The sequence below is a fragment of the Toxorhynchites rutilus genome, chromosome 1, assembly GCF_029784135.1.
Source record: "Toxorhynchites rutilus septentrionalis strain SRP chromosome 1, ASM2978413v1, whole genome shotgun sequence".
NCBI lineage: Eukaryota > Metazoa > Arthropoda > Insecta > Diptera > Culicidae > Toxorhynchites > Toxorhynchites rutilus.
In genome coordinates, this window is record NC_073744.1 from 27624532 (window position 1) to 27645356 (window position 20825).

Genomic DNA, 20825 nt, shown 5'->3' on the forward strand with positions numbered 1-20825 from the left:
CAGATGATCGATATATCAAATTAAAGCCTACTAGCTAGCCTTTTTTGAAAAATTACACACTTGGCAATTAATTGGATTATAGTCACATACATCTAGTCTAGTCGCATAGAAATATTGAACGAAAACTGAAAATATGTTAACTTTGAAAAATCATAACATAAAAACGAAAAATAACACCTCTCTGGTATTCCGAATTATTATGTGAAAAAAATTCAGCCTTCAGGAAAAAATATTAAAAAATATATAGCGCCCTTGGTCCCGAAACGATGTAAGCAATGAAAAGCACATATAATCAATAATTACGAAAACAAAATCCATTTTTTTTCAGAGCGTAATATTTTTTCAAATAAGACTAGCTCATTAGCTTTAATTTGATATGTCGATCATCTGAATCGGTCCAGTAGATCAAAAGTTATGATTTTTTGTAGTGGAAAAAATGGGAAAAAAATATTTTTCGATCATCGGTTAACTTTAAAAAATCACAACTCAAAAACGAAAAAAAAACGCCTCTCTGGCTTCGACATATGGTATGTGAAAAATCCTCAGCTTTCCATAAAAAATATAGAAAAATATATAGCGCCTTTGGTCCCGTGACCATGAAAACAATAAAAAACAAATACAATCAATAATAACAAAAACATAATTCAAATCTTCTGCAACTGTAGTATTTTTCCAAAAAAGACCAGCTGATTGGATTTAATGTAATATGTCGAACATCTGAATTGGTCCAGTGGTCCAAAAGTTATGAATTTAAAAAAAAGTCATTCCCACCCTAAAATGGAATGGTCACCCTAACAAAAAAAAATAAAAAAAATCGGGTCTAATGTTTTGCGATAAAGAACAAAACTACGACTTTTCAGGAAAATCTGCAGCCGCACGCCGCACGACCGCAAAGGGTTGATATGTTTACGCAAATGAAATATGAAAAAAAAACTTTTCAATTTAAACGGTTTTATTGTGATTAAGTGTAATAATACTACAGGCTTACCATTTTGTGGCGGCGATCTTTTTGAATTTATGTTGTTCATAATGTAGTATTTCAATCCACAATTTTTTTTAGAAAATATGAAATCAGCCATTTGCCGCCATAAAATTAGCTTTGATTTTTGATATTATGGAATATTCATTATTATGAAGATAACATGAATCAAGCTGTGTACTAAACTTAAGAGCAAATTATCAAAAGGAAGGAAATTTTTCAATTAATTCCTATATGCGGGAGTTGCATAAAAATTTAAAAAAGGGACAGCGGCCATCTTGGATTTGGAATTTTCATAAATAACTTCGTTCTACTAGTCAAGCCCTTTCATTTGATACCCATATTGATGGGGTTTTGAAAAGAGGAAAATAGGAGAGAGAAAAATAGTCAGTCCGCCATTTTGTAGGGGCCGCCGTCTTGGATGATCATGGAATACGCAGTACAAATTACTGATCAAGCTGAATAAACCGTTTAAAAATGTGTGTTTGTCATGCATTCATTTCAAATGTAGATTCAAACACGGTGATGTTCCTTTATTACGACCACATAGACCCAATTAAGGTTTAATTTTTATTTTTGAAAAAAAAATGGATGAGTCATATCTATGATGTCACCGCAAGGATGACGTGGGAAAACCGTTGGCTTAGTAATCATTTCTTTGTATTGATTAAATTATTGATTTTCACGTTGACTGACACTGAGTTCTCGCTCAGGCTGCGTCAGTCACCGGTGACTGACAGTATAACGTATGATAATAAAGGATACTAATATAATCATATAAGCTTATAAACATTCCCTTTCGAACAAACATACCTTCCACTACGATATGAAACGATGGCCCTAACACGTTTAAAAATTTCCATAGAGTCGCTATAAATCCGTGGCACTCAACGTGTTAAATGAAACAATTTTGCGATTTCAATTGAATTCAACATATGTGCTGTGTAAGTAAACAATTTGAACAAACGCCATGTAATGTAAGGCATCTTGGTTTTGATGATTAAGCCAAACAATTGAAACACAAATTTCTGCATTACTCGAGAATTGATCAAGCAAATGGAACCAAATTTGGCATGTGGAGGTTTTAGAGTACAATAAATGTTTTTACGGTAGTTAGATACCCATCCCCCCTCTCTTAGAGGGGCTGTCATACAAATGAAACACAAATTTCTGCATTACTCGAGAATTAATCAAGCAAATGAAACCAAATTAGGCATATGGAGGTTTTAGGGTGCAGTAAATGATTCTATGGTGGTTGGACACTCCCCCCCCCCTCTCTAAGGGGGGGCTTCCATATAAATGAAACACAAATTCCTGCATTACTCGAGAATTAATGAAGCAAACGAAACCAAATTTGGCCTGTGAAGGTTTTAGGATGCAATAAATATTTTTACGGTGGTTAGATACTCCTCCCGCCCTCTTAGGGGGGGGGGGGCTGCCATACAAATGAAACACAAATTTCTGCATTACTCGAGAATTAATCAAGCAAACAAAACCAAATTAAGTATATGGAGATGCCATACAAATGAATTCCTGCTTGACTCGAAAACTAATCAAGAAAATACCAAATTTGGCATGCGAAGGTTTTAGGGGACACAAAACGTTTCTATGGCGAATAGACACTCCTTCCGTCTCTCTGAGGGGGGAGGGGAGGTGCCATACAAATGAAGCATACATTCCCGCATAATTCAAGAACTAATCAAGCAAACGGAACTAAGTTTGGCATGTGGAGGTTTTATGGGGAAGAAACATTTCTAAGGTGGTTAGACACTCCTCCCCCCTCTCTAAGGGGAGAAGAGGGGAGGGGTCAGTCTTAATTCTATCATATTTTCGGTATCAAACATCTATTCCACGTAACGGAGAAACATGTTATTTGCAAGTAGTAGAAAAATCTTAAACGAGAATTGTGTCTGAAAATAATCTGATATTATAATGATGAGTTTTGGTAGAAGTACTGAGATTTTTTTAGTAAAAGGTAAATTCAACGAGGTCGATTACAATCAATGAACAGTTCTGCGATTGGACTCATGAACTTGCGCTTAGTAAGAGAACGTGAATGTTTGAAGGTATCACGAACAAAATAACAATAACAAAAAACAAATTTTGGGAGGGACGAAGTTTGCCAGGTCAACTAGTTTCCTATAAAATGATGCAAACATGTTTCCGATCTATTAAGAAATGTTCGAGCTATAAGCATTCGAAATCTTTAATTTTTTCCTGCATGTGTTTAGGTTTTCATTTTACCCCCCCATATATTACGGTTGGACGTAGTCCCACGTCAAAAAAATACATTCAGTATACAACAAGATCTACTGTTCACCATGAATTCAATAATATCTGTAAAATACTATTGAATGTAAGGAAATTTTATACTCGAGAGAGTTCAACAAACATCGTAACATCTATTGTCATCAATACGAAAATGTAGTAAAACACAAATGCATAACGAGCAGACATTTCTGTTTGCTTTTACATATTAATAAATCCTTGGAACATATTTTATTTTTTGTAAACACTGGCAATTGAACTGGCATCATTTGAACAAACCACAGAAGAAGACGCATACAAAAATTGAGCGAAAATGTTGTCGACCTCAAACAGCGGCAACTCGACATGCTAGGGTGCTTCAAACAGGTTGAGTCAACCTTGTCAACTGGTTGCCCCGTGTGCCCGTGTTTGATTTCACATGGTTTCTATCTTCGTAAAGTTAAAGTTGGATTTTAGTTGATCCGTGTGCGGACGGTCTAAGTGTGCTGTTTGACCGAAGCCAAATATTTGACACTTTTTGACAGATAAAATTTGATCAACGTGTACCGATCGAATATAGTTGACGCAGAACACGACAAGCAAATTTTCAGTTTTTGAACGCCTAAATTTTTTGTTCGATCTGTTCGTCAAACCTGTCAGTACATGGCTACGTTACGATAACATTTGAGTCGACTTTTTGATGTTCATGATTTGACATTTTTTGCCACTGTAATTGAAGATTGATAAACAAAAACTGTACCTGTTTGTGAGTGATAGCGAATCGAATGTTTGCGATTACTTTTCGATACACTCCTTAAATGTGGGACGTTTTGGTTGGCATGAAGAAACACCGTTATGTAATATTAGATCTTTGCTTCTTTTAGATTGTTTCTAGGCGTCACCACTGTATTGTTTACTGAAAGTCAACATGTGAAATAGTTATTTTTTTTCATAGTTTTGCGTTCGTTATTCTTGGTAATACTTATCTTATGAGTTATTATTGTATAATTCTACTCTCATGTCTTTTCTTCCGTTCGTACTAATTTATGTTCAGTTTCTTTCGTACGTATCACCAAATGAACTAAAATACATCGTTTGACTCATGATCTAGTTTTAAAATTATAATAACAAACACATTGTACATCATATCAATCCTCATCAGTTTTGCAGCAGTTCGGTAACCTACTCTCGGCCTAGTGTTTTTGAAACAAGAATAATTCGACGTGATACAATTTTATTCTTTTACAATGATGCTATATCCCATGGAGAGCATGGATCTTATTCACAAAGATATTTCGCCCATCAACTCATCTCCAACTCCAAGTCACACCGATTCTTGCCATGTCTGCTCCACCTGATCTAACCACCTCTCTCACGGGGCTCCTCTCCTCATCTGTCCGGCAATCTTGCAACATGATCTGCCCGTCACACTCGTCCAGCTTTGGTGACTTACTGGATACTGGGTTCGCTGCGGATTTGTGCTAGTTCGTGGTTCATCCTTCTCCATACTTCGTTTTCCTGTACAATTTACGGCTCACACAGTGGCTTCAATAACTGCTCGGCATCGTCGTGGCATCGACTCAACAAGCTTAACTGTAGTGTCCGGGGTGATTTTGCCCCATACAGTTGAGATTGCCTGCCGCAATTGCTGGATGCTTGTTGGTTTTTACTCCTGGAGCTTAATTTTCAAAAATGACCAGAGATGATCCGTCTTATTGGAACGTATATCTGCGCCCCAACTTTAAATTCTGTGCAGACTTGCTGGTAGTTTTCGCTTCAAAATGTTCAAATAAATCTCCATGGTCATGATTCCATCGATGAATTCAAGTTCTTCAGCGTCGGAAGTAGCCATATGACCATGACTCTATCCGCGCAAATAAATCAAAGTCATGCTCAGTTATTTAAAAAATCAATGTTGGTAAAGTAACTGACCTAGTGTGAATGCGAGTGTGAACATTGTACAATATCCTTATATCCCCTCCTTTTCCAAAAGAAACTATGTCACCCTTCTAATCTCGAGTCGACCGCGAGTAATCGGTTTCCTACTTTATTAACCCTAGATTTAAGGAAACATGTTGATATATACTAATAAAAGTATAGCTAAGAGTTCGGCTCCTTTAAACCTATGTAACTGAGCCTGTAAAAATAAATAACTTAAATAAAGTAACTGACCCCCGCCATGCTTGACTATAGGCCGCAAACGCTCCTTTTTTAAACTTTCTCCGCCATTTCCCCGTAATGCTATCAGACCCTAATATCATTACTTTCGTCTCGTCAGACCAAACCACCTTATTCCAGTCATCACTGGCCCATGAAATGTGATCCTGGGCCCACTTCAATCTTTTTTTTTTGCGGACAACCATAGCTTCCTGAGTGCTACTCTACCCTTAAGACCTTTCGTATGAAGACGATTTCGTACAGATTGTGATGTCAGTTGAATGGAAAACTTGCTTTCAATCTGTTTCGCAATTTTTGGAGCTGATAGTCCCCGGTCGAGCCCCGCCTCCTTCACGATATCTTCGGTCAGTTGTCTTTGAAGGACACCCCGATCGCTCATTTGGTGAGATAAAATCATACTTCTTGTACATCTGCACAATCCTAGCGACCGTATCTTTGTGAAGCTGGACAACATCGGAAATATCACGGTAGCTTTTGCCAGTTTAGTGATGTTCAATAATCGAATTTCGGATGCTGATCGAAATTTGTGCTTTTTTTTTGGGCATTTTGCAACAAATAACTTCCAATTTTGAACAGGAAACTGAAATTTTGAGCACGAAAACTTCAAGAGCACTAAATAACTTACCATCGAGAAAATTGCAGAATACACACTAAAACTCGGTAAAACACACTTAAATCGTAGTACCCGTTGATGAATTATGAAAAAGTTTATCCACCCTCAATAAACTTTTTCATAACTCAACACATAAAATCTCAAGAAAAGATATGTGAAGAATAAACATAAATTGATAAATCATGGAGGAACACTCTTCAAATTAACCTGGTTTTCACCAGGGGAGTGGGGATGAACTTTTTTTGCATACTTTACATGCACATCAATCAATGCGAACAGGAGAAAAATATACAATGCAAATAAACTCGACAAAAAACTATGGATGGGTTATACCTATGATATAACCGCAAGGTTGACGTAGGACTGCCGTTGGCTTAGTAATCAATTGTATTTCTTCAATTAGCAATAATCCCACCTCGGATGTTCCTCATTAGGTACGAAATCGCCGCTGCGCAGAGCTATCTTTGTGATTAAACTAGTGAATGAATGAAACTATTTACGAATTTAATTGCAAACAAATCCCAATTTAAGTCAATTCATGCATTATGGTAGTAGTTATCGCAGCAAATAATTATCAACATTTTGCCTAATCACCAAACGGTATGCGTAGAAGTTCAGTGAGCTGACGACATGAGGAGATATCTTCCTATGCAGTCTTGAATAATCAAGCCAAAGCGTTGCATTTGTACCCGCTTTTGTAGACCGTATTAGCAAAACGAATTCCCGAGTGTAAGAATACATGGGGGTATAAAAGTATTGCCGACTTGGATGTATCTGCAATGCCGATTTTCCCAACTTCTTGGTTTTGGAATCTGTATTGGGACAACACATTCCGGTTTGAAAAAATGCAAGCGAGTACAAAAGTACCCGTAGTTTGCGTTTATTTTGAAATGCCAATTTCCCCAGGCTCCATGTTTTGAATTCTGTGTTAGGGAAACATTCCGATTTCCAGAAAGTCAAGCGAGTACAAAAATAAGCTTGCATCTATTTTGCAATGTCGATTTCCCCAGGCATCATGGTTTTGAATCCTGTGTTAGGGAAACATTTCAATTTGCAATAACGAAAACAAGTACAAAAGTTCCCGCTGCTTGCATCTAATTTCCGTAACGTAACGCTTTCGTTTTCGAAACTTTGAACTTACACTCCAGTATAGAAATGGAAGACGTAGTCCTACATCAAAAACAGAGCCGAAATTTTAAGTGACTTTTGACATTCTGTACCTTCGTGAAAAATCAACGCATATCGCATATCGGGATGCGCATCATTTTGAAGCCACAACATTCAGGTATTAAAATATTTTACGTATATATTTTTATCTTGGTGTGTGTAAGTGTAGTGGGCAACAGATATCTGGCATCGGGAAGAAATAAAAAATCGATTTTTCTTTATTTTTGTTCAAGAATATTCTGAACTAACACAATTTTTTGCTAACCAACTTAACAGCAAATCCAATTAATACTTATCAACCAGCTTTTATTTGTGTCCAAGAACATTCCCGTAGGACCTTCCCACACAGAAATATTTCAGTTTGAATGAAAAATTACCTCTTCGTCTTCGAATATGAATAATTTAATAAACAACTATCCCACCGCAAATCGAGCAGTTTTGAAAACTCAAATAAATTCTGCAAAAGGATAATTTGTTACTTCGACGAAAAAAAAATTATTTAAATTTTTTACATCGATTCCAAAAAAGTGCCAAAAAATGGGATTTGTATAGTGCTTCGCAAAATCCACTGTAATTCGGCGAATATCGCAGTAAGTTGTAATGTTTGTAGCCAAATTTTTGGGCTAGTATATTCCCTAAACATGTGTGAACGTTTCATATTCAAAGTTTGGAGCAAATTAGAGGAGCATTCAATCGCAAATCGTATCAGTAGTACACAATCTTACGCGACTCTCAGAACGAATTATTTGTAACTATCGTTTTCATGCGTTTGTAGGTACAAATATTGTAAGGAGTGATGATACTCACACATATTCATACGCATTTCCACAAATACACACGCTCTTCACCCACAAGATCATAAAGACGAAAGTCACGAATTGTTCATTCTGAGAGTCGCGTATGATTTTATGCTTCTGGAACGATTTGCGATTGAATGCTCCTTTAATTTATCGGTAAGATGCTGGGAATCGTCCAATCCACGGTCAGCAGAGTACTAAAACGATACTTCGAGAACCTAACCATCGACCGGAAGGTGAAAAACAGCAATAATGGATGCTCCGTCAGTGAAAAAGATCACAAGCGCGTAGTTAAGCAGTTTAGACGTGATCCGAGAAGTTCGGTCCGTGATGTCACCAATAAGCTGAATTTGTCAAGTTCATTCGTCCAGCGGACCAAGCAGCGGGAGGGCCTGCGTACATACAAGGTTCAGAAGGCTCCTAACCGCGACGAAAGGCAAAACATGGTGGGGAAGACGCGAGCCCGGAAGCTGTACACCGAAATGCTGACGAAGCCGCATTGCCTGGTAATGGACGACGAAACCTAAGTCAAAGCGGACTTTCGTCAGCTGCCGGGCCTGTTGTTCTTCTCCGCAGAGGACAAATTCAGCGTTCCGGAGGAGATTCGCAAGCAGAAACTATCCAAGTTTGCCAAAAAGTACATGGTGTGGCAAGCGATCTGCTCTTGCGGAAAGCGGAGCGCCCCCTTCGTGATGACCGGCACGGTAAACGGGCAGGTTTACCTTAAGGAGTGCCTACAGAAGCGCTTACTACCACTATTGAAGCAGCACGAGGGCCCGACCATCTTCTGGCCGGATCTCGCTTCGTGCCACTATTCAAAGGACGTGTTAGAGTGGTACGAAGCCAACGGGGTCACCTTCGTGCCAAAGGAAATGAACCCGCCCAACGCGCCGGAGCTTCACCCAATAGAGAAATATTGGGCGATTATGAAGCAGGCCCTCCGGAAGAACCCAAAAGTTGTCAAATCGGAGGCGGACTTCAAGAGAAAATGGATTTCTGTTAAAAAAAAACTACAACCTGACGTAGTACAGAACCTTATGGACGGGGTAAAGAGGAAGGTGCGAGTATACGGGCTTGGGCTCGAGGTATGAATAAAAAGAAAATGCCAAAAGTTGTTTAATGGTTTTTATTTTACTGTCTAAAATTTTCAAAAGGATCGGTCTACTGGGTGAATTTCTACAGCGTTTTTTCCGTGATGCAATTTGATGTGACACACCCTTTATACCAAATGTTTCTCCGAGAGCGTGGTTCAAAGGTTTGGACGTAAGTCATGACTTCATTCGTGTAATGAGTAGACTTATGTCCAACCACTACTCGCTAGATGTGCATCTCCATAGAACGAATCTTGTTCAAAGCAATGTCTGTCGGTAGGGAAACGGTTACGATGACATCGCTCACGCAGTTTGGCAATGTACGGACATTTACGCAGCCAGAGGATATCTTTTGAATGCCCTTGAGACCCAAGGAAGACAACCCTATCTTCCTGTTAGAGACGTGTTGGGAACTCGCGACCTCTGCTATACACAATTAATCTATATGGTTGTGAAACGGTCTAGTATAAGAATTTAATGCTTTTGTGTTTTTCTATTCGTTATTAGTTTGTTTGTCCCTTTTATCTCACCGTCACCCACCCTCGACAGCTAGTCGAACACAAGATGCTATTCCTGGTCATTATGCACACTGCTACAGTGCGTGCGGCAACCCTCGGTTGAGACAACGATACCTCATATCCATATCCTTAACCTGACCAGTCCCACAAAAAATGTTGCCCCTCTAACCTCGAGTAAATCGCGAGTAATCGATCGAATCTAACTAAACATAGATATAAGTTGGAATTTTAAAAAAAATGAATCTTGAATTAGCGGCTCCGCAAAGATTATGCGATTGAGCCCCACATATATGATTTGGAAAAAAATAATATTCGGTACAACTATTCATTGACACACCGTCACTCAATAATGAACCTGCCGCATTCCAAGTCGTAGTTTACTCACGCTGGCTCAAAGTATTGCTGGAAGAAAAACATCTCTACTCTTTCGTGTACGCTTCTTTCGCTCTACGTTAGTTCGCTTAATTCTTCATACTTGAAGGTGGGTTTAGACACACACAAACACGCGGCACGCGACAGGACACAACACTTATGGTTCTTACAAAATAAAAATAAAAAAGGTTGGTAAATTTACCTTTTTAGTCGACCGGTTTCGGGCTCGATGCTGCCCATCTACGGGACGATGTCCGACTGATTAAAACACAAAGAAACAGCTTTGTACTGGTATAGTACACGTCAAGAAAGATGAAGTCACTGGATGTTTACTTTGGTCAAGTTGAATAAATTCGATGTAATCGGAGCTTCAAGCTCATTCATAAGCGACGGCTCAGCAGTGTGAATGTACATGGATTCCCATGCATTTAGATGGGAGGCCTTCCTGATCCACTTTTTGAGTCTCGCGTTGTCCCAGTCAATTTCATGATTGAGCCCCGTAGAGTGAGCTGCTACGCTCGATTCGTTGAGTGGCTTATTTTCCACGGCGTTTCTATGCTCCCTCAAACCATAAGCTTTCGCCGGGTTTGGACAATGTACACCGCCGGGCAAGATTTACATGGAATTTCGTAAATACCGAACTTTTCGTCCGGCGGGATCTTATCCTTGAGAGAACACAGAAGGTCTTTCAGTGTATGAGAGCTCTTATAGGATGTTTGAAACCCGTGTTGTTTAAGCACTATTGAATGGCATTTGTCGCTTTCGGGTAGGACGGAAGGCTGATTCTCTGAATCTACTCTTTCTGCGGTTGAAGTGTGGTAGCGTTTTGGCGGTGTTTTTTCCTTTCGTGTTTCCGGAGGATATTGTTTATGAAGCCTTCGTTGTAACCATTCAGGAAAGCAGCCTCGTGGATTTTCTTCCTTTCTGCTTCAAATTCACGGTTTTCCATCGGAATGTTGAAAAGACGATGTGACATTGAATGAAAGGCGGCTTGCTTTTGTGCGCCGAAATGGTTGGAGTCGGTTGTTATATACCGGTCCGTGGAGGTCGGCTTTCGGTAGATGCCATATTTCAAGGTATTATCCTCTTTTTTGTGATCATAAGATCCAAGAAAGGGAGTTTTCCATCCAACTCTTTCTCAACTGTGAATTTGATCAAACTAAGTCGAGAATTCAACAGGGTCATAGTCTGCGGCAGATAGCGCTCTTTCACAGTAGCAAAAATATCATCCACATAGCGCCACCAAACACGGGGGAAAAGCTTTTCTTTTTGGAGGTCTACTTCGGAATCGCTCATGAAAACTTCAGCAAGAAGTGGTGAAAGTTTGCTGCCCATGCTTAGTCCAAACGTTTGTTGATAAAACATTCCTCTGGACGTGAAGTAGTTTTGATTCATACACACTTTTGCTAGTGTAAGGTACGCTTCGATGTGGTTTGGCGGTGCTCGGTGGCGTACCAAATGCCTACATCGACTGTAGAGAGCTTCATTAACCGGTACGTTTGGAAACAGCGCAGTGACATTAAACGAAACAAGTATTTCGCCTCTCCGCCAGTCCACCAGATCTGTAGAATTTTTCACGCTTTTGCCGTGGATTAACGGGTACTTCTTCATTTCTTCCACCAACCATGCTACCATTTTCTCTGTCGGAGTGCAAATGGATATGGGTCGCATTTCCACTGGGTTTTTGTGAATTTTCGATGCTACAACGAATTTTCGATGCTACTACAAATTTTCGAATGCAACGATGCTATTTTTGAATTAGGAAAGTGTAATCTCCTCTCAAGTTTTTAATTTTCCCCCATTAACCACGCGACTTTTTGACGTGTGCTGTTGGCTTCCTCGATCAGTACATTGAGAGGGTCCTTTGTGTCGTATCCGGACATCATTTTTGCTGTCTGGTTACGATTTTCCTTCCGCCGATTGAAATGTACCCCGCTGCTGCTGCTGCTAGATGTGTGCTCCGCTGATGCTGTCCCAAAAGTACGCTCCGCTACTGTACGAGTGAACTCTGCTGCTGCTGCCCGATGTGCACTCCGCTGCTGTCCAAAAGGTTGGATCCTCTGCTGATGCTGTCCGATATGTGCTCCGCTAAGTCCAAATGGTTGGTTCCTCTGTTGCTGCTGCTGTTGCCCGATCTGTACTCCGTTAGTGTCCGAACGGCTGGTTTTTCCGCTGCTGCTTTCAACTGTGTGCTCTACTACATCCAAGTTAAGAATGAGCTTGCTCGACTTACAACTTAAATGCATTTTTATTCAGATGTTTTGCTATTTGAATACATATATATTTTACAGTTCAAGTGACACAGTCTGGGCTTTACATCTTTGGTTCAGCTTTTGGATTTAAAATCATACTGTTGAGCAAAAGTTCCTTATTTTTAATTTGACAGTTGTTCACCATTTTAATGGTATTGTTTGAAATTAAATTTGAAAGAGACTACTTATAAACTACTAACTAACTAACTAATCTACTATATACAAATTTTTATCAGGTCAAATTCAGAGGATCTAGATTTCTCAACAAATTTAGCTTTTGTTTCATACATAATTGCATCTAGTTTTTGGATATTAGCCTCTTGGTGTAGATCCGAGATCCTTGTGTCAAAAGGACGATCAAGAATCATCCTCAATGCACGATTTTGCGTCACTTGGAGTTTGTTTCTGTGAGTTGAGCTTGCTCGAAATTGCGCGGCGTTCATTATGTTTTCCTCCAGACGATACTCTTTCGTTTCACCCGCCCATCGAAATACAAGAGGAGATATTAGGGGTATATATTTCTTCTTTTGACGTAGGACTACGTCTTTCATTTCTATACTGGGGTGTAAGTTCAAAGTTTCGAAGACGAAAGCGTTACGGCTGAGAACGAGACTTTGAGCGTTAATACCTTCTAAACAAATGAACGAAATGGTATGATAAACACTTCATTCGAAAGATAAAATGTCTACGCGTTATATGCCTGTTACTTTTCATCCAAAAACTTGTTTCAATACCCCTAAAATTGCTTTCAAAACAGGCTATTGAAATCACACCAATCGGTATATAAGCGAGTGTCGCTCGGAAATCCACTCAGTTATGATTGCGCAACGATTGAGGTACGATCGCTGGAATGGATGTTTCCCTAACACAGACTTCAAAACAGTGGAGCCAGGGGAAATCGCCATAACAAATTAGATGCAAGTAGCGGGAACTTTTGTTATCGCTTGATTTTCTGAAAATCGGAATGTTTCCCTAACACATACTTCAAAACCATGGCGTCAGGGGGAATTGGCTTAACAAATAAGATACAAGCAGCGGGTACTTTTTTACTCGATTAAGTTTCTGCAAATCGGAATGTTTCCCTAACACAGACATCAGAACCATGAAGCCAGGGGAAATCGGCATTACAAACTAGATGCAAGCACCGGAAACTTTTATTCTCGCTTGCGTGTCTGGAAATCGGAATGTTTCTTTAATACAGACTTCAAAACCATGGAGCCTGAGAAAATCGGCATTGCAAATTAGATGCAAGCTGCGGGTACTTTTGCACTCGCTTGCATTTTTACAAACTGGAGTGTGTATTCCTAATGCTAATTCTGAAACCAAGAAGTCGAGAAAATCGGAATTGCGGATACATTCAACTCGGCAATACTTTTATACCCCAAAAATTTTACTCTCCGGAATTCGTTTTGCTATCATGGTCTACAAAAGCGGGTACAAATGCAACGCTTTGGCTCATCTATACAAGACTGCAATGGAATATATCTCTTCATGTCGTCAGCTCACTGATCTTCTAGGCATACCGTTTGATGATTAGGCAGAATGTTGATAACTATTTGCTGCGATAACTACTACCATAATGCATGAATTGACTTAAATTGGGATTTGTTCCAACTGAATTCGTAAATAGTTTCATTCGTCCCATACTTTAATCAATAATTTAATAATTACACACAAAAGATAGCTTTGCGCAGCGGCGATATCGTACTCAATGAGGTGCATCCGAGGTAGGATTATTGATAATTAAAGAAATACAATTGATTACTAAGCCAACGGTAGTCCTACGTCAACCTTGCGGTTATATAATAGGTATAACCCATCCATAGTTTTTCTTTATGCTTATGAATTAAGTACACAATCCGGTAAATGTTTATTTATTTTCATTTATACCACATCTCTTTCCTACACTTTGGCCTACCATTTTTGTACTTATACTCTTCGTACTCTTCGTCCAGCGGCGATCATGTCCAACCATCGTGTGTCATAATCCTGTTTATCCAGTATCACCACAGCGTTTCCTTTGTCAGCGCGGGAGTAAATCACGTCTCGTGCTTTCAGCTGTCGTATTACGGTTTCGGTGCTAGAAGTGGACGTCTTTGGGCTGTTACACTCTTTCACTATGTCCACGATGCACCGCTCGACGTCGTGACGGAGCGCCGACTTCGACGGAAAATTTGTGTATTGTATTGCACTTTCAGTGTTGTTAACAATATCAGCAACGGGAGCACACTTAGGAGGAACAACGAAATACAACCCCTTATTCAGTACACCTAACTCCACCGTTGTACGTTGAGCAGACGATAAGTTCACCACAAATTTTGTAAGAACCATAAGTGTTGTGTTCTGTCGCGTTCCGCGTGTTTGTGTGTGTACAGCAGTTCTTAAGTTAGCGCAGTATCTAAAAATGAGTGAAATGTAGGTTTAGAGTTCCAGTGAACTTGAACGCGGACTAACACTTTTTTGTTAATAATTCATCAGTCCATATATACAGGGTTTTCCAACTTTAAATTCCGAAAGTAAATTGAAATAAAACACACTTAGATTTCGAATTTCGATGAAACTTTTATTTCAAATTAAAGTTTGGTTTATGCCATTATGTGTGAAATACAACATCATTCAAATGTCCACCTAGGGCTTCTTCGCACACCTTGATCCGGAACAGGTAATTTTCGATGGCTTTTCGGCACATATGGGGCGGTATCTCGGTCATAACTTCACGAATGTTGTCTTCCAAATGTTCAAGAGTTTGCGGAGAGTTGGCATAGACACGGTCTTTCGCATAACCCCACAAAAAAGTCTAGCGGGTTCAAATCGCATGATCTGGACGGCCAATTGGCATCACCAAAACGCGAAATTACGCGTCCCTCAAATTTCTGAAACCACCTGCTGAAACCACATGTCATCCGTATCCATATCTTCAATTTGTGGCAAAAAAAGACGGGTGGGTAATGTCGGGGACATAACCGGAGTGACGTAGGACTATACAACGGGGACAGCTTATTCTAAATATATATTTTAAATATGTTGTTTTATTGTCTTCTCCTACGTGAATACCTACCTCTCTACCTGAAATATGGATTAGTTTACTGTTTACTCTTTATGAACATGTTGGGAGTTCTGAAATGAACCTTTTGGTTGTGTTTTTGCGTTTTTTTTGTAAAAATTTCTCATTTTTTTCTCACTGTCTTATAGTTGATTCTTGATTTTTTTTTCCGAAGGCTTTGTACTCATTAAATGTTCAACGCCGGGCATTTTTCGGCGTATGCACATATCGTACAATCAAAATGATGGCTGTGATAAGGAATGCATAGGTGGTCGTCAGTTCATTGAGCACATTACCGTACCTTAAACTGTGGTTTCGGAGACGAATGAATTGTAATATTTGTAGTCTCCGCAAACAAAATAAATAAAAATGAAAAAGAACTGAGGTTTTGACGAGCTATAAACGTTCTGAAAAATCAATGTGAATACAGGGACGGATGACCTTCGAATAAAAGTCCTTTTAAATAAGAACAGAGTAGCAGGAAATGCATAGCTCATCATATTGCTCCTTAGTTATGTTTCTATACAATGCAGATGTAACGTCAGTCAATTTTCAACATCAGTTATCAACTAAAGAAAGCAGTTCTTGCTACCGAGAAAATTCGTTAATGCCATCCTGCATACAATGTGTTGTAATTTGGAGCCACTTTTAATTCGGAGACCATGTATGGGTTTGTGAAAACTGAATGATCAATTTAAAAGACCTCAACCACCAATAAGTACAAAAACAAGCATAAACAAAATAATTCAGTTCATATTATATGCCATATTATGTCACTTTAGAATGCATTGGTATTGTGAATACCATTTAATAACTTTTCTTTGAATGGCTTAATGGCCATGAAAGGCGCCGTGTTTTACGGTGGCTGGTTTTGCCACCAAAGCAGTCTGTATAAACAAACATTTTCCTTCTTCTACCTGCTGCCGTTTTGAGATTGCGTTTGCCACTCGCTGAAACTGATTGTTGCCACCGAACCGAATGTGCTCTGTTCTGTAGGCGGGTTTTCTTATTGTCGTGAGCAGCTTTGCAAGCCAACTCGAGCACTCCGGCGGCCGAAATTCTATAACCGCTATTAGGTATGCTGGTGCTCCGGCACCAATCCGTTGATGCGATGTGATGTGAAACGATTCCATACAACCACACTGATTTACGGTTTGAAAGAGAATGATATATTTTTCAGCGGATCCGCGCGTTTTGTACTTTAGCGGTACACGCTCACAGCATAGAGACAAATCAGCAGACTCAGCCAAAGGGGCGAGTCCAACGAGACGAACGAATGAGCGTTAAAAGGCAGCGATGGCAAAAAAATATATTCATTACGATTTGTTCGCTCGTTGGATTCACATGCAGGTGTTTCTAACAAACACGAAGGCACCGAAGACTAGTGGAATAGTGGAAAAGCCGCCAAAAAGTTCGGCACGGCGCAGAAGAATATCTCGGAAACCGACAAGAAGAAGGAGAAGGAAGCAAACGCTAAAAAGGGTCCTTTTCAGGTCCACAAAATCATCTTTAATCTAAAGAGTTTATTGTTTTGTTATCACTCGATATCTCCATCTTGTTCGGTTAAACCTTCCTGTTTAGCGAGTGCGTTTGCCACTCGCCACAGTTGGAAAATTTTTTCTCATCCAGCTTGGGACATGTTGTACTGTAAATTACATTTAATGCGACATGCCGAAGCACCACTCAGTGTCGCATTGGAGGTGATTTTAACCTGTAATTGAACATTTGCGATGACAGTGGTACAGCTTTCACAGTTGGAAAATTTCTTCCCATCCAGCTTGGGACATGTTGGGTCATAATTTGGACCCCCATAGAGTTTACAAAAATCCAATTAGCTAATTATCGAACTAAAATTACTTGTACTTTCAATCTGGAAGCAATTTAAGAATTGGTGAAAATTGAATAATCGAGAAGTCCCCAACCATCAATAAGCTCAGCACAACTGCAAAATTCTCATACTCTTCATATCCTGGTAAACAAATTATGAAAAATTAATTTGTGTTTTATTATTATTTTGGATAATATTTTAGAATGCATTGAACTGTATTTCGTAAACTCCTTTTTGAAAGGTTTAATGGCCCTGATAAGCGCCGTGTTTTATGGAATGGTTCCAATTTAGAAAACTTTGTACTCGTGGTTTTGAAAAAAACCATTTCGAACGCCATCGATGCCGCCTTGTTCTGGATTTGCCACCAAAGCAGTTTGTATAAAGAACAAACTTTTTTCTTCTGCTACCTGCTGCCGTTTTGCGATTGCGTTTGCCACTCGTCACTCGCTGAAACTGCCTATTCTTGTCTAGATGTCCACCGAACCGAATGTGGTCTGTTCTGAATGCGGATTTTCTTATCGTCGCGAACAGCTTTGCCAGCCAACTCGATCACTTCGGCGGCCGAAACTATATAACGCCGACTAGGTGGACTGGAGCACTGGTACTAACGCGCTCGGCACAGGGATTTTGCCTTTCCCTTCACTTTTCCTCCTTTGTCATGTCCAGACATGGCTGCTTGTGTTGGTTTGTTGATATGTTGTGATGCGAAACGATGTGGTGTATGATTTGGATGAGAATGATCGTTACGGCAGCGGAGCGGGGATTTTTAAGCTGACTGGCTGGCTCGAGAATTACGCATGTGTGAGACTGCGACCAATGTTTCGTTCATATTTTTTCTTTTTCCTTTCCAATCGGGTTCATTGTATTTCGCTGCTGCTCTGGTTGCCCGTTTTGGTCGGTACGATATGAGGAGCACAAAATGGACCAATCAAAAATGGGCACATAGTGCATTTGGACAATGCTTGATATTTCACAATTTTTCAATTATTTATCTCAAGAAAAATGAAATGTTATTCGTTATGATAGATGCGTAGATATATTTCCTATCAATTGATGCAAAAACCTTAGCGATCTATTGAGAAATGCTCGAGTTATAAGCGTTCCAAATCTTGCATTTTTACCTATGTGTTCAGTGCCTAGATTTTCATTTCACCCCCTATATCTTCCGGTTAGACGTAGTCCTACGTCAAAAAATCGGTTAACATGCGTCCATAGCGCTTACCATTCACAGTTACCGTCTCGCCGTCCTCATTTTCAAAGAAATACGGCCCGATGACTCCAAAAGACCACAATGCGCACCAAACAGTGACTTTTGGCGGATGCAATGGCCTCTCAACAATCACGTGTTGATTTTCAGAGCCCCATATACGGAAATTTTGGGTGTTCACATAGCCACCGAGCTCGAAATGTGCCTCATCACTGAAGAAAATTTGATGCGAAAACTCAGCATTTTGCTGCTGTTATTCGTTAACCCAATCGACGTATGCCCGACGCATTCCATGGTCACCACGCTCTAATTTTTGTACCTGTTGGACTTTATATGGATGTTGGTGCAAGTCCAAATGCAAAATTCGCCACAATGATGTGTTTGACAAGCCCAATTGCTGAGCACGCCGTGGAATCGAAACATTCGGGTTATCCTCCACACTGGCAGCAACAGCAGCAATATTTTCGGCCGAACGCACATTACGATGATGCACAGGTTTCACAATATCCGCTACGGATCCAGTTTGTTCGAAATTACGCACTACATTAGCGATTGTGTGCTCTGTAGGCCGTCCATGACGACCAAAATCCGTCCGTAATGCTCGAAAAACATTTGCCGGTTTTTCATCATTTTTATAGTACGTTGTGCGATGCTAAAACGATCCATATTGTAAAATGGCAGACATTCAACTAACGATATGACGCTTTGGTTGACAGCTATGTCAAACGGTTGTCAGCGCAGGGCTGTATACTTTCGGAAACCCGAAATGGAAAACCCTGTAAAACGCGAAGAAAACATCTCGAAACGATAGGAAGAAACATTTTCTAGTTGAAAAACATGTTTTAACACAATTCATATTGATAAAAGTGGATTAATTCAATATTTCACAACGATTCTGAATTTCCACCGTGAAATCGAGATGTTGGTGAACTCACCATAGTTTTCCGACTTCGGTGAACGTGAACGTGAAAACAGTGGTGAATATATACGTCAACATATTTCCCCGTTCATGCTCACGTTCGAATGTCCTAAGGCATTCTGAAAATTATTTCACCGTGAACAGTAAAAGGATATGTTTAGCAATTCTCAAGCTTTCAATGAAAATGTTGATATGGATGCAATTTCGTTCAATCGAATCTCTGCGCGGGTTGAAAAACTTCGTTGCTTCGGGTTGATTCGTAAACAACTGTATATTTTCTCCGAATTACTTTATTGAAGATCGATGTTTATTTACTTCACGTTTACTGCCAAACTTTTAATATGAACGTGAAGGTGAACAAAATCATTCTATTCACCACGATTTTTTTAGTTGTTTGTTCGCAATGTAGTTCAGAAATGATCGTACTATTCCACCACCTGTTCTAGTTCATGTTCACGGGAACTCTAAACCAGGCTTGAGTGAAGTTCGTGTTATTGGGAGCGAACATCAATTTATTCGACCAGCTTACATTCAAGTTTCGTTGTTGTATTCGAAATGGTTATCTTGTCAAACTAATGAAAGCGACAAGGTGAAAGACCAGCATGAGCAATCATTTGTCGGCGTTGTTGATTCGGTGGTAAACGTGACTGCAATTACCTTCCATGCCATTTTTATTTCCGTTTTGCTCCAAAGACAGTCCGGGAACGAATGACTTTCAATTGAATGTAGCATACAAAATGAAAATCTTTGACGATGAAAATTAATATAGCACCGCTCTGGCTGATGTGAAATGAGAAAGTAAAAAAATCATTTTCATTTCTTTGTTTTGAAAATGACATGCCTTGTTCACGTCTTATTGATGGAAAAATATCGAATCGAACAGTGTTGTCCAATACCATGAAAAAAAATTGGCCGAGTATAGGTTAGACGACGCTTCAGGACCCACCATTATCCAAACACAATCCATCGGTAATAAGCACATAAAAAAAAACACATCAAGTTCCACACGCTCACAACAATTCCAATTGCTTTCTAACACGCCTATTTACACCCACTCATCGCTACAATCTATTTTCAATATTCATATCGCTCCTCTTACAAATTTTCACGAACCAAAACACGCATCTATTGTGTGCCAGTCACTAATCGATTATTGTTCTAACCCCTTTCTTTCGCGCACAACTGCCTGAAATAATCAACTGTAACCGTTGTAACGCAAAACAAAACAAAAATGTTGCCCAAACAAACCATCCAACCGACTACTGTCACCACCACAGGCACTATCATAGTTCCCGAGGAGGATCACGGCGCTCTAATAATATCCTGCATAGCCGCCGCCTCGTTCCTAATCTGTCTCCTTTGCACTCTCTGTCATCGAAAAAGAAAACGCAGACATCACAGACAGCTGGGGCTGCATAGGAACGCCGCCCATTACGACTCAACGACCAGCGCAACCGGTATAAGTAAATATTCCCCTTTTTAATCTCTCTCCAATACTTCTTCTACAATACAATTGCTCTCATTAATCGCCGTAAATGATCACCATCCATTCATTATTCCATTCTCATCCGTTCCACGTTTCGCTTCCAACCACGTGTGTGTCTCTGTCGACCG

At 39.7% G+C, this 20825-nt stretch overlaps 1 protein-coding gene across 13 annotated transcripts in view; it reads left to right on the forward strand.

Annotated features, from left to right (window-relative positions):
- LOC129777193 (cubilin) overlaps window positions 1-20825 on the forward strand; it is a 305807-nt gene that overhangs the window by 279791 nt on the left and 5191 nt on the right. For 9 of the 13 annotated variants that reach the window (XM_055783331.1, XM_055783365.1, XM_055783347.1 and 6 more), the window contains one exon: window positions 20489-20674. In XM_055783331.1, coding sequence (XP_055639306.1) covers window positions 20489-20674 — 186 coding nt within the window. Of the gene's footprint in view, window positions 1-20488; window positions 20675-20825 lie in introns of those variants that run through there. The other 4 variants (XM_055783374.1, XM_055783338.1, XM_055783382.1 and 1 more) reach the window with 3 other exon arrangements.